At 34.4% G+C, this 11,283-nt stretch overlaps 1 protein-coding gene across 1 annotated transcript; it reads left to right on the forward strand.

Moving 5' to 3' along the window:
- The first annotated feature begins 2,782 nt into the window (after positions 1-2,782).
- MKK6 (MAP kinase kinase 6) lies at positions 2,783-10,785 on the forward strand. The gene is made up of 8 exons (XM_086418758.1): positions 2,783-2,965; positions 3,146-3,230; positions 5,479-5,613; positions 6,504-6,728; positions 6,810-6,992; positions 7,933-8,156; positions 10,325-10,370; positions 10,451-10,785. The coding sequence occupies exons 1-8, from the start codon at positions 2,883-2,885 to the stop codon at positions 10,541-10,543; spliced, it is 1,074 nt and encodes a 357-aa protein (XP_086274884.1). The 5' UTR covers positions 2,783-2,882; the 3' UTR covers positions 10,544-10,785.
- The last annotated feature ends 498 nt before the right edge of the window (positions 10,786-11,283 follow it).

Here is an 11,283-nt window from a genome sequence, read left to right on the forward strand (position 1 = left end):
ATGCATTATAACATTGAGGTTCAATGGTACCTATTTTTGAGGTTTGACGCTATGGACATTTTTCACTTAAAAAACTCCGTTAGAAATTTTTGTCAAGGTTTGACAATAGGTACCATTGAGCTTTTAACACTATAATGTATTATAGCATCGAGGTTCGACACTGGAAAATTTTTATGAACAAAATTGTAAATTTTTTGTGATTTTTTTCCTACCATTTTTCATTTATGTAACTATGGAAGATAAATATATATAAATTATAATAATATATAAATGATTTGAATTTTTATTTCAAAGAATAGAGGAGAGATTATTTTCCTTTGATGGAAATCTTCAATAGACCATGGATCGAACACGAGAGTGAGTATATCTACAAAGTTAATAATTTTTCATCAAATCTAGAGCCTCTTTGATAGAGAGAATGTCTACCTCTCTCTATTTGGCACAATGTTTGGCTCTCTTTAGAGCCTCCAAACGCTACCCTGTATATATGATGGGAGGTGTCCTAACTTAAGTCTGACTAAGGGGGCTGAAAGAGCTAGGGCCAGAACCAAAGCATATGGGTCCCTCACAAAATGTGCACGCAGCCCTACGTATTTTAAATCCAACTAAAACGTGCCATGTAGGCATCTTACATTACTATAGGAATGGGACACCATTATGGATCATGACTCTTAAAAAATTAAAAAAGACAAAGAAACTTGTCATGATTCTGATTTTGAGTATACAAATGACACATGTTTGGATCAACCCGACTAGTCAATTAGGTCATTGATTAGTTCGAGATTTAAAACATTGATATAAATTAGGGCTACAACTTGGGCAGGTTGGGAATCAACCCGTGCTCTTGTCCAACCTGATCTCAAGCATAAAATACTCAACAGTCAACTCGAGCCCAACCCAAGTCGGGTTGGTTGAGTTTGCTCATTCCTTATTCATACGAGATAATTTAGGAATAATAATGACTTATATCAAGATAAGTAGTATGAAAAAATATATAAAATCTATAATTATGTATCCTAAAAAAGATTATGAGAATTAACTAAAGTTTGAAATATGAATTGTGAATGAAAGAGAAACAAAGATATTTAAAATATTTTTAAATTATAATCATACTAAGTTTAAGTTCAAGCAAATTGGGCAAAGCTTAGATTCGGGCAATCCAACGTCTTTGTCCGAACCCAACCCAATTTGATTAGGTCAAATTTTTTTTTACCCATACCCAATCCCGGACCCTTGCTAATTGTGCTCAAACCTGGCCAAGTTGTAGTCCTAATGTAAGTAGTAAAATGGTTTGTTTTTATTTATTTTTTCTCCCTTAGAGGATAGGTGGACTGACTTGAACCCATGATCTTAAACAAGAGGAGCAGTAATGTGGTTCATTTGATAACTTCCTATAAAGACATAAAATAAGTCTTTCAAAAATGTGAGAAATAAGAAGGCATCCATTTCTATTTTTTGATGATCACTGGTTATAAAAGATTTAGTGCAAAAGATCCAAACCAAACGATATTTTTAGGCTTTTAAAATCCGATTATAAGTAAGAATCAGATTCTACAATCGATCACTCACCTTCAAAATCTTGTTCTATATGGTCTGATTTTATAATAAAATGGGTAATTTAGAAATACCCCACTTTAAAATTGGTGATATTAGTTTTATTCCCTTGGAAAAATGCAAGATTAGGCTTATAGCTCTTCACCACCTTAAGTCAATGTTGCTTTTTCTTGATGATTTAACGTAAAATTTTGATTTTTTAGAATTTAATTTAAAATTAATAAAAGAGAGTTAATTTTTTTAGTTAATTATGAAAATATAGTTTTTTTTTTTTTTTAATTATCGAAAATGAATTAAGTCATGGAACTGTTCCGCACTTTGTCAAATCGCTAGACTGTCCAACGTTTGAGGGAGAATTTCATATTTGAATACTAAAAGAGTAAGGCTAGACATACCAACTTGATTTCAAATCTTACGTTGAAGCTCAACTTGTGACATGCAAAAACATGATCAGATTCCATAGGAATATAGAGGACAAAATTATATGAACTTTAAAGAAAATTGAAATTAAAAATAATTTTTTTTTCTATTAGTAAACTATAATTTTAAATTTGGGAGATGGGTATCTGTTCATTTTCAAAACCTTGGATTTGGTCCACATGAAATCGAGAAATCTGTCATGTTGGACTTGCCAATTTGATATTTCTTTGAAGCTCAACTACTCTTATTAAGATTTCAAATCTTACTAAGTTAGTAAAGAAAATATTTTTCTACAATACTCATACGCCTCTCACATTGTTAGGTAAAATATTTGGAAAATGTAAAACGTCGGACGGTCCAGCGTATTAAATTGCTTTTGTTAATTTTTATAAATTTATTTATTTATAATTACTTAAAAAATTAACACCCTCTTAATTTATTAATTTAAAGAGCATTGGCTGACGGTCAAGGGGTAATCCTAATCTTACATATTGTAAGGGGTTAAATCTAATATCAATAATTTTACAGGGTGTGTTTCTAAAATATCCTAATAAAATCACTTATGATGTGAATTCATAGTATAATGGTGTGCTATTATCACAACCCATTAAATCGGTGGTAATATATATCTTAGTCGTCAGTTGTGACTGTGAGACTGAGAAGTGAGAAGGGCCGTTAGATTAAAAAGTAAAAGACTGAAAGAAAAAAAAAGGCAAAAGAAACTGTTAAAGAATGCTTTCGCGGTCTTCGTAATTTGAATTTCGTCGGCTTCTCTATTAAAAATAAAGAACTATAATTCGTTATTTTTTCTTTGTTTCACATCTCTCTCTCACACATACAGTTACACACAGAGATAAAGTCCGCCATTAAACCCTAAAAAATCAGAAACCCTAGAAATAAACCAAGAGATGATGAAGAGCAAGAAGCCATTAAATCCAAAACAGCTCAAGCTTTCTGTTCCTGCTCAAGAAACCCCTATTACCAACTTCCTGTAAGTAACACTCTTTTTTACAGAAATGTGATCAATTTGATTTTTTTTTTTTTTTAAATTTCCTTTCTACATTTTCGTTTTACACGATTCACAGAATGGACTTCTAATCGAAGATTTCTCTGAATTTAGTTTATTCTGTTTTTGGGGTTAATTTTAATTTTAGGTTTGTTGAATTTTTAGGACTGCAAGTGGAACATTTCAGGATGGAGATCTGCTCTTGAATCAGAAAGGTTTGAGATTGATCTCAGAAGAAAAGGAAAATCGAGTAAGTTTATACTGATTCCTATAGTAGACATCAGTATTTCGGTATCACTATTATTCATCTTTCACATGTGGTTGTTGAGTTTTGTAATTAAAACTAACCATTTGTTTGATTTTGTTACATTTTTTTATGTAGTAATTACATGTTAGAGTTTTGTAATTCTAAGATATATGGCAATTTCTATTGAGGTCTTATTGGTGGAATTTGGAGATTTCTGTAATTCTAATCTGAATCTAAAAATCGATTCTCTAAAATAAATACGGAAATAATCTAAGAATCGAAATCTGAAAAATACCCCAAAAAATCGTATGAAAATACATACCTCCAGCCATTGATTTTCACTCTCTTGCGCTGCGGATCTTTCGGTCTCGATTTGGCACTTCCAAAATCTGATTCACTCTTAATTGATTGTGTAAAAAAATGAAGGAGAGATTGAGAGAGTGAGTGAGTTTTGGGGACCAAACGGAGCTTAAAATAACCGGATTTGATCGAGGCTTCCATCAAACACTCGTCCACATCTCAGTTGGTTGCCACAACGTGATAGATTCGTGGGTCACGTTTCTTAACGTCAGGAAACGTGATGGTTGAAGACACTGTGGGCCACTAAATAACTCTGAAAAAGAGGGGTTTCGTGGTTTTGTTAGATCTGCCGCAAGAATTGGAAGCCAACAATTTCTGCAAAGAGAAGGAAAATATCTAAGTTAAAAATGCCAACTTTAATTGTAATATTCTTCATGGCAAAATGGGTGCTTGATTAAATTGTAATAGCTGCCCAAAATAGGATCAAATGTGTAGTATGAGACGATGTTATCATTCTGTTAGGAAATACATCTATGAACATTACAAGGAGAAAATATGATATTTCAGCAAGCTTGGAGAGTTGGGACCTTAAGCTGGAAGGCCATCTTGTGCAGAAGTGTAACAATAGCAAAAAACAAAGAAGAAAACAATCGCACAAAGAACAAAGATTATGTGGTTCGGCAAATTGCCTATGTCCACAGAGGAGAGGGAGAAAAAAATCCATTATGAATGATAAAGATTACACTCTCTCAGCCGCAAGGAACCTCACAGAGCAAAAACATTAAAAACCCTACCCAGGAAATACATATATATATATATATATACCCCAAAAAAATTGCCTCAGGGGCGTTGCCCCCGAACCCCTGCATGGGTCAGTTGAGTAGCCTGATCCGGGGCCAAGGCTTGGAGCAAGAGGAAAAGATCCCCTTTGATACTGTTTTGCCTCTTGAAGTCCAAGCCCAATAAGAATGTAATAGACATCTCGCAACAGGCCGTTTTAGAGAAGGTTCATTATATATATAAGAACCTTCAAACAACCAGGAATAAGAGAAGAACTCAGGAGCTCTTGTTTTTTATGATTTACCAATAAAACACACACAGCTCAAGGTTGTATTTCTTAAAATTAGGCTAATTATTATTTGATGCTTTTATGAAGCATAAAATTCTTCTTTTCTATCATTCAAAGCCTTTATTATTTAATTCCTATATCACATTTATTTTTGTTTATTTTAGTAATGTATACTGCTCATCTATTTACAACAATTTACAATGCTCATGTGATATTGTTCCACGATTGGTCAATAACCCAGGTATCCAACAAATAATAATGAGTACTTTTAACAGGATAGTGGTGTTGGTTATCATGAGAGGTTTATGATTTATTTGAGAGTGTTCCTTAGGAATACTTTGTCCTGCCCATGCAAAGTTGTTTTTTTTTTCTCTTTTCTTGTGACGAGTTTAGTGTTCTAGCATTTTTTTTTCTCCACTATCATAGAAGTGCAGTTACTTGGAGACTATTCAAGCACTAAAGCTACCCAAACCATGAATATTAGCTCCAGTAGTACAAATGAGAGGAAGAAGATGATTTGATTCATCTTCTGCCCCTTTATGAGTTTATGTGCTTCACAGTGAGGTTTATTTCTCACACCTCAAGCCTCAAGGATTAAGCCTAAACTCGGTGGTCTCAAAGAGATTGCAATCTTCTTGCCAATATTAATTAGTACTCGTTTCTCCATTGGTACCATTTACCAAATGAGTATAGAATAATTGGTCTTTTCCCTATCGAATGACTGACAATTTGTTGAACCATATATTATTGGTACACAAAGAAGCGAGATGCTTGGCATGAACTAGAGAATATTATTCATGATCATTCTCTTATTTCTTTGTGTTTGTTTATCTAATGTTTGATTCTCTTAATCTAATTTGCTTTTACTCTTCCCATGGGCAGCTTTCAGATTCTAAAGAGCTTGACTTCCAATTCGTGTTGGAAGACCTTGAGACTATCAAGGTCATTGGAAAGGGAAGTGGTGGAGTCGTTCAACTTGTTCGCCATAAATGGGTTGGAACATTATTTGCTCTAAAGGTCATTGTTCTAGAGACTTTCTTTTTCTAGCTACATGTTTGTTTTACAGGAAGAAATGTTAACATGCTATTGAATTTATTCTTGGTGTAATTCGTTAGTTCTATTGCTAAATTTTGCATGACTCTGCATCATGTGGAATAATGGGAACACTGTTAATAAGTAAATCCTCCAAATTAAATGAATCTGTTTCATTGTAAGAGCGGGTTTGACTCTTTCTAGGGATGAAGTTTTGGATGCAGGGCATTCCAGTTTTACTGAATCTTGAAGGGAATATTTACAATTTGTAGTAAATATTTGCTAACTTAGTGTTTTTTTTTCTTTCTTTCAATGAGACCTCTTTCCTAAGATTCATAAAACTATTGGCCTTTTCCACCGAAAAAAAAGAAAAAAAAAGAAATGAGGATCAAGAGAACAGAGCAGGTGAAATGTATGGAAAAACAAAGTGTACCTTTTTCACCACAGAAGTTAAAGGACTTTATTCATTTACATAGATCAAACAATTCTTTGCACCCAGTATTTCTTTTTTCAAAGAGTGCAGAAAGTCCACTTAAGTTGAATTTTTAAGTGAAAAACTATGGCTCTGTGAATATAAAAAAATATTTCCTGAATTTACAGGACTTAAATTTTTAACATCTCTAACAGAATTCCCCTAAATGATTTCGAAAATACGTAGAATAAGGAAGATGAAAAGAATTCATCCTCAATTCACATAATGATCCATTTAGGTGAATGTGGTCTGAATTTTTTTTTTTTTTTGTAAAGAAATATATAGTTAGTTATTTAAGGGCTGATGAGTGGTCTACATGTTGAATAATTCTGAAGGTTTAGAACATTTCTGACTTTAGCCCTTCAGGGACTGCTAGGAAGTTAACTGGTTATGTGTCATGCAGGTCATCCAGATGAATATTCAAGAGGATGTCCGTAAACAAATAGTGCAGGAACTGAAAATAAACCAAGCATCACAGTGTTCACATGTTGTAGTTTGTTACCACTCTTTCTACCACAATGGAGTCATCTCTCTTGTTTTAGAATATATGGACCGTGGATCTCTAGCAGATATCATTAAACAAGTCAAAACGATACTTGAACCATATCTTGCTGTTGTTTGTAAGCAGGTCAGTCTACTTCCTCTTTCTAGATTTTATACTTTTTGCATTGTATTTCTCCATCTAACCTCTTTTGTGTTTGTGCTCCAGGTTTTACTTGGCCTTGTGTATTTGCATAATGAAAAACATGTCATTCATAGAGATATAAAGCCGTCCAATTTGTTGGTAAATCAAAGAGGGGAAGTAAAGATAACAGATTTTGGGGTTAGTGCCATGCTTGCTAGCTCCATGGGTCAGCGGGATACATTTGTTGGCACGTACAACTATATGTCGGTATGTTGAATTACCATACTTCCATTTTTTATTTAAAAGCACTGAACTAGTTAGTTCTAGGCAAAAATAAATTACCTTACCCCAGACTCTAATCTCGAGGCTGATCTCTCTCATGTTCTTGCAAAAAGTCTCAAATCTGGGAGAGTTACCTAGATTAAGACCCTCTGACGATCAAGTTAGCAGCAAAACCAGAAGGGCTGAATTAGAACGCGAGAAAAAAAAATCCTTTACTTATGTGTTGATGCTTCTATTTATAGCTTTTTAGAATCATTCTTGAATTGATAACTTTTTTCCTGACAATCTTGTGTACATGTCCCAATCCTCCTTGGATTAAGATCTTTTCATCTGTCTTTTTGATTCCGTGGTGAATCATGATTCTTTCTTCTGTTAATCTCCTTCCAAATTGGTCTAACAATCCCATGCTAATTAGGATCCTGTAGATCCTATGAAACCTTCCACTTTATGTCCACTCTTATTCTCTTTCTAATTCTGTGATCTTCCCCCATGGACTAGGTTCTTGGCCTTTCTAAGCCGAGTGCTTCAAGTACTTACTCATGTCGTTTAGGCTGAGTCCCCTTAAGGAGTCAGCTAAAGCAAGGAATGGATGTCTCGGCTGAACCTCTCTCTTGCCAAATGGTTCCTCCTACTTTGAGGACATGATGCATGTCCCTTCCTATTCATCCTTGCCTTGCACTAGTGGCCACGGGGAGGCATTTTATTGGTCCACGTCATAAAACGTAATTATACCCCTATCCTAGTCTAATATTTTTTTGCTACTTTATTGAAAATTTAGAGAGTCCTAAACTTTAGGCACATTCCATATGCACTACATTTTTTTTTCTTTAAATATGAGAGTTATCGAATCTATTTCTGGGTCTCTACTTTATGGGAACAATATTATTTCTGGTGCCATTATTCTCTTTATATTTTTATTTTTCAGCCTGAGAGAATTAGTGGAAGTACCTACGACTACAGCAGTGATATTTGGAGTTTGGGAATGGTAATACTCGAGTGTGCCATAGGACGTTTCCCTTACATACAATCTGAAGAAGAACAAAGTTGGCCAAGCTTTTACGAGCTTTTGGAGGCTATTGTGGGAAAACCACCTCCTTCTGCTCCAACAGACCAGTTTTCACCTGAGTTTTGTTCATTTATATCGGCCTGGTATGTATCTTGTTCTCTTTCACAGCAACAGAGATCTGTCCATATGCGATGTCATTTTATCTTATTCTAGTTCGTGGTTTATAGACTAACTTCCTTTGTATCTTTGAAGCAATCATGTATGACTACTCTTTACCATATCTATATATATATATATATATATATATATAGGGAAATGTTCAGCACCCTAAGTTTTACCACACACTTTAACAAACGTTTTTTGTCCTACATGGGTTAGAAGTTTTGGAATGGGCTGATTTTTGGTGAGGATGATCTCTATGATTAGAAGATCATCCTCCCCAAAATCAGCCCATTCCGAAATGTTTAGCCCCATGTTTACATGTTGAAAAATCGTGGACCGTCCATTTTTTGTAAATCAATTTTGATGGGGTTAGAAGTTTTGGAATGAGCTGATTTTTGGTGAGGATGATCTCCTCACCATAGAGATCATCCTCACCAAAAATCAGCTCATTCCGAAACTTCTAACCCATGTAAGACAAAACGTGTTTGTTAAAGTGTGTGGTAAAACTAAGGGTGGCGAACGGGACCCATATATATATATATATATATATATATATATAGGGTAGCGATCAATGGCCAACAGTTTGGCAAACATTTTGGCAAACACATTTTTCAAAACATGGGTTAGAGGTCTTGGAATGGGCTGATTTTTGGTGAGGATGATCTCTATGGTGAGGAGATCATCATCACCAAAACTCAGCCCATTCCAAAACTTCTAACCTCATCAAAAATGGTTTACAAAAATGGACGGTTCACGATTTTTCAACTTGTAAAATGGGGTTAGAAGTTTTGGAATGAGCTGATTTTTGGTGAGGATGATCTCCTCACCGTAGAGATCATCCTCACCAAAAATCAGCCCATTCCAAGACCTCTAACCCATGTTTTGAAAAAGTGTTTGCCAAAATGTTTGCCAAACTGTTGGCCACGGATAGGGACCCATATATATATATATATATATAGGGAGCGGTTCAGCGGCCCTAAAGTTAAACAAGTTCCATGCCAAGTTTTTTCAAACCGTTAGATCTCCGTGCATCCGACGGTTCAGCAGTAAAAACACGGTTTTAATTTAAAATCAAACTAATTACAAGCTGCCCCCTATTTAATTTCTAATTCTTTCATAAATCCCTCATCTTCTACGGCAGAACCCTCTCTTCTTCTTCGACAGATCCCTCTTTTCTTCTTCGCACTCTCTTTCCCACTTCTTACACAGAACCCTCTACTTCTTACACAGTACTTTGAAACCAAGATTGTTATCATGTTTGGAAACGGATTTTTCTTTTCCTTTTATAGATCAATGCAACACTGTGAACTCCAAGAGCCCAACAACTAAAGAACCAAGCAAGGGAAAAGAGCTTCAAGACATCACCCATGATCGAATTATTATTATTTTGGAGACACATGGTTGAAGCTAAGCTAGATCTGGCAGGCAAACAGGACAAGGTCACTTACCACTAGATCTGGGGCATCGTCTTCCTTGCGCATCACCCATGGGACACCAGTACCCAATCCGACGGCCATATTTGCAGCCCAAGTCAAGTATGCATGGCCAATAACCCCAGATACCTTACTTGATGGTCCATACTCATTCTCAATCTGCATAAAATTGGATGGGAACAACTAAGCCAATAAAACTTCAAGAACTAATATTTGCACCCCAAAAGAGAGAGAGAGAGAGAGAGAGAGAGAGAGAGAGAGGAGAGTATCAGCTTATAGTGGGAAAGAGAGTGCGAAGAAGAAAAGAGGGTTTTGCCGAAGAAGAAGAGAGGGTTCTGCCGAAGAAGAGGAGGGATTTATGAAAGAATTAGAAATTAAATAGGGGGTAACTTGTAATTAGTTTGATTTTAAATTAAAATCGTGTTTTTACCGCTAAACCGTCGGATGCGTGAAGATCTAACGGTTGAAAAAACTTGGCATGGAACTTGTTTAACTTTAGGGCCGCTGAACCGCTCCCACATATATATATATATATATATATATATATATATATAACGGTTGAAAATTATTCTCGACATAAGTATCATTGGGATATGTATTGTTGAGATACACAAAATCTCAACCGTTACAATCCTATGATGTTCATTTTTTGATAAGTTACAAGCCTTTTTAACGTTATTATTTGTAAAATAAGTTTTTGTTGGATGTGTTTGCAGCATTCAAAAAGACCCACAAGAAAGAATGTCGTCGTTAGACCTTGTGGTTAGTATATCATAGATTTGTTTTTGTCGACATTTATGTTTTTTTAAGAGTATATACTAAATCTCTTTATTTGTTTTCAGAGCCATCCGTTCATCAAAAAGTTCGAGGACAAAGACCTCAATCTTGCAATTCTGGTGGGTAGCTTGGAACCTCCTGTAAATTTCCCAAGATAGTTTGTTTCTTATAATTAGGGTAAAATGCTTTTTTCTACACATAATATGAGTCAACATTCATGATGAAAGATATTATGTGAAATCTTGTATCAAGTAAGAGGATGATTTTCTTTATACAAATGATAGATCTACAACGGTGAACATCATATTTATAGATTTTGACCTACTATGTATTATTCTTCGATCCTGTTGAGATTGACCTATTCGATCAACTTTGTTACTCAAACTTTGAGTGGGATCAATGTTATTTTAAATGATTTAATACTTTATGTTCTTTTAATCACATACACATTATACCAAGGGTTTTATAGGTTTTTAAATTTTTTAAAAGCTGTGGGTGGAAGTTAGTTTTTTAAGAAAGAAAACACTTTCCAACTTAGTAGGAATGTTCCCCGCATCGATTGTTGACACCCAAAAACATGATTTGGTTGCGAGGACAAAATTCTAAAAACTTTGAAAAAAATAATTTTCAAAAAAGTGAAGTTCTATCATTGGATTTCAATTTTAAATTTATAGAGTAAGGTAGCTGTCCATTTTAACACCATGGTTAAACTCAAAAAAGATATATATATTTTTTTTAATACGAATTTTTTCATGAAATCTAGAATGTGGTGATTGATTACTAATTTGATAATTCATGTGGGCCAAATGACCTTTACTAAGATTTCATTAAGTAACAAATTATGTAAATCACGCTACTATATCTTTTTAGAAAGAAAGGATTGTTATTAAAAAAAAAT

Source organism: Akebia trifoliata, chromosome 12 (genome assembly GCF_017979445.1).
Source record: "Akebia trifoliata isolate Shusen 1 chromosome 12, ASM1797944v1, whole genome shotgun sequence".
NCBI classification, from domain to species: Eukaryota; Viridiplantae; Streptophyta; class Magnoliopsida; order Ranunculales; family Lardizabalaceae; genus Akebia; species Akebia trifoliata.

Bases quoted from the DNA above. Each gene is read 5' to 3' on its own strand.
- MKK6 (XM_086418758.1), top strand. From the start codon at position 2,883: ATGATGAAGAGCAAGAAGCCATTAAATCCAAAACAGCTCAAGCTTTCT. The intron at 6,993-7,932 runs GTATGTTGAATT...TTTATTTTTCAG, and splicing joins GCACGTACAACTATATGTCG to CCTGAGAGAATTAGTGGAAG. The intron at 8,157-10,324 runs GTATGTATCTTG...ATGTGTTTGCAG, and splicing joins TGTTCATTTATATCGGCCTG to CATTCAAAAAGACCCACAAG.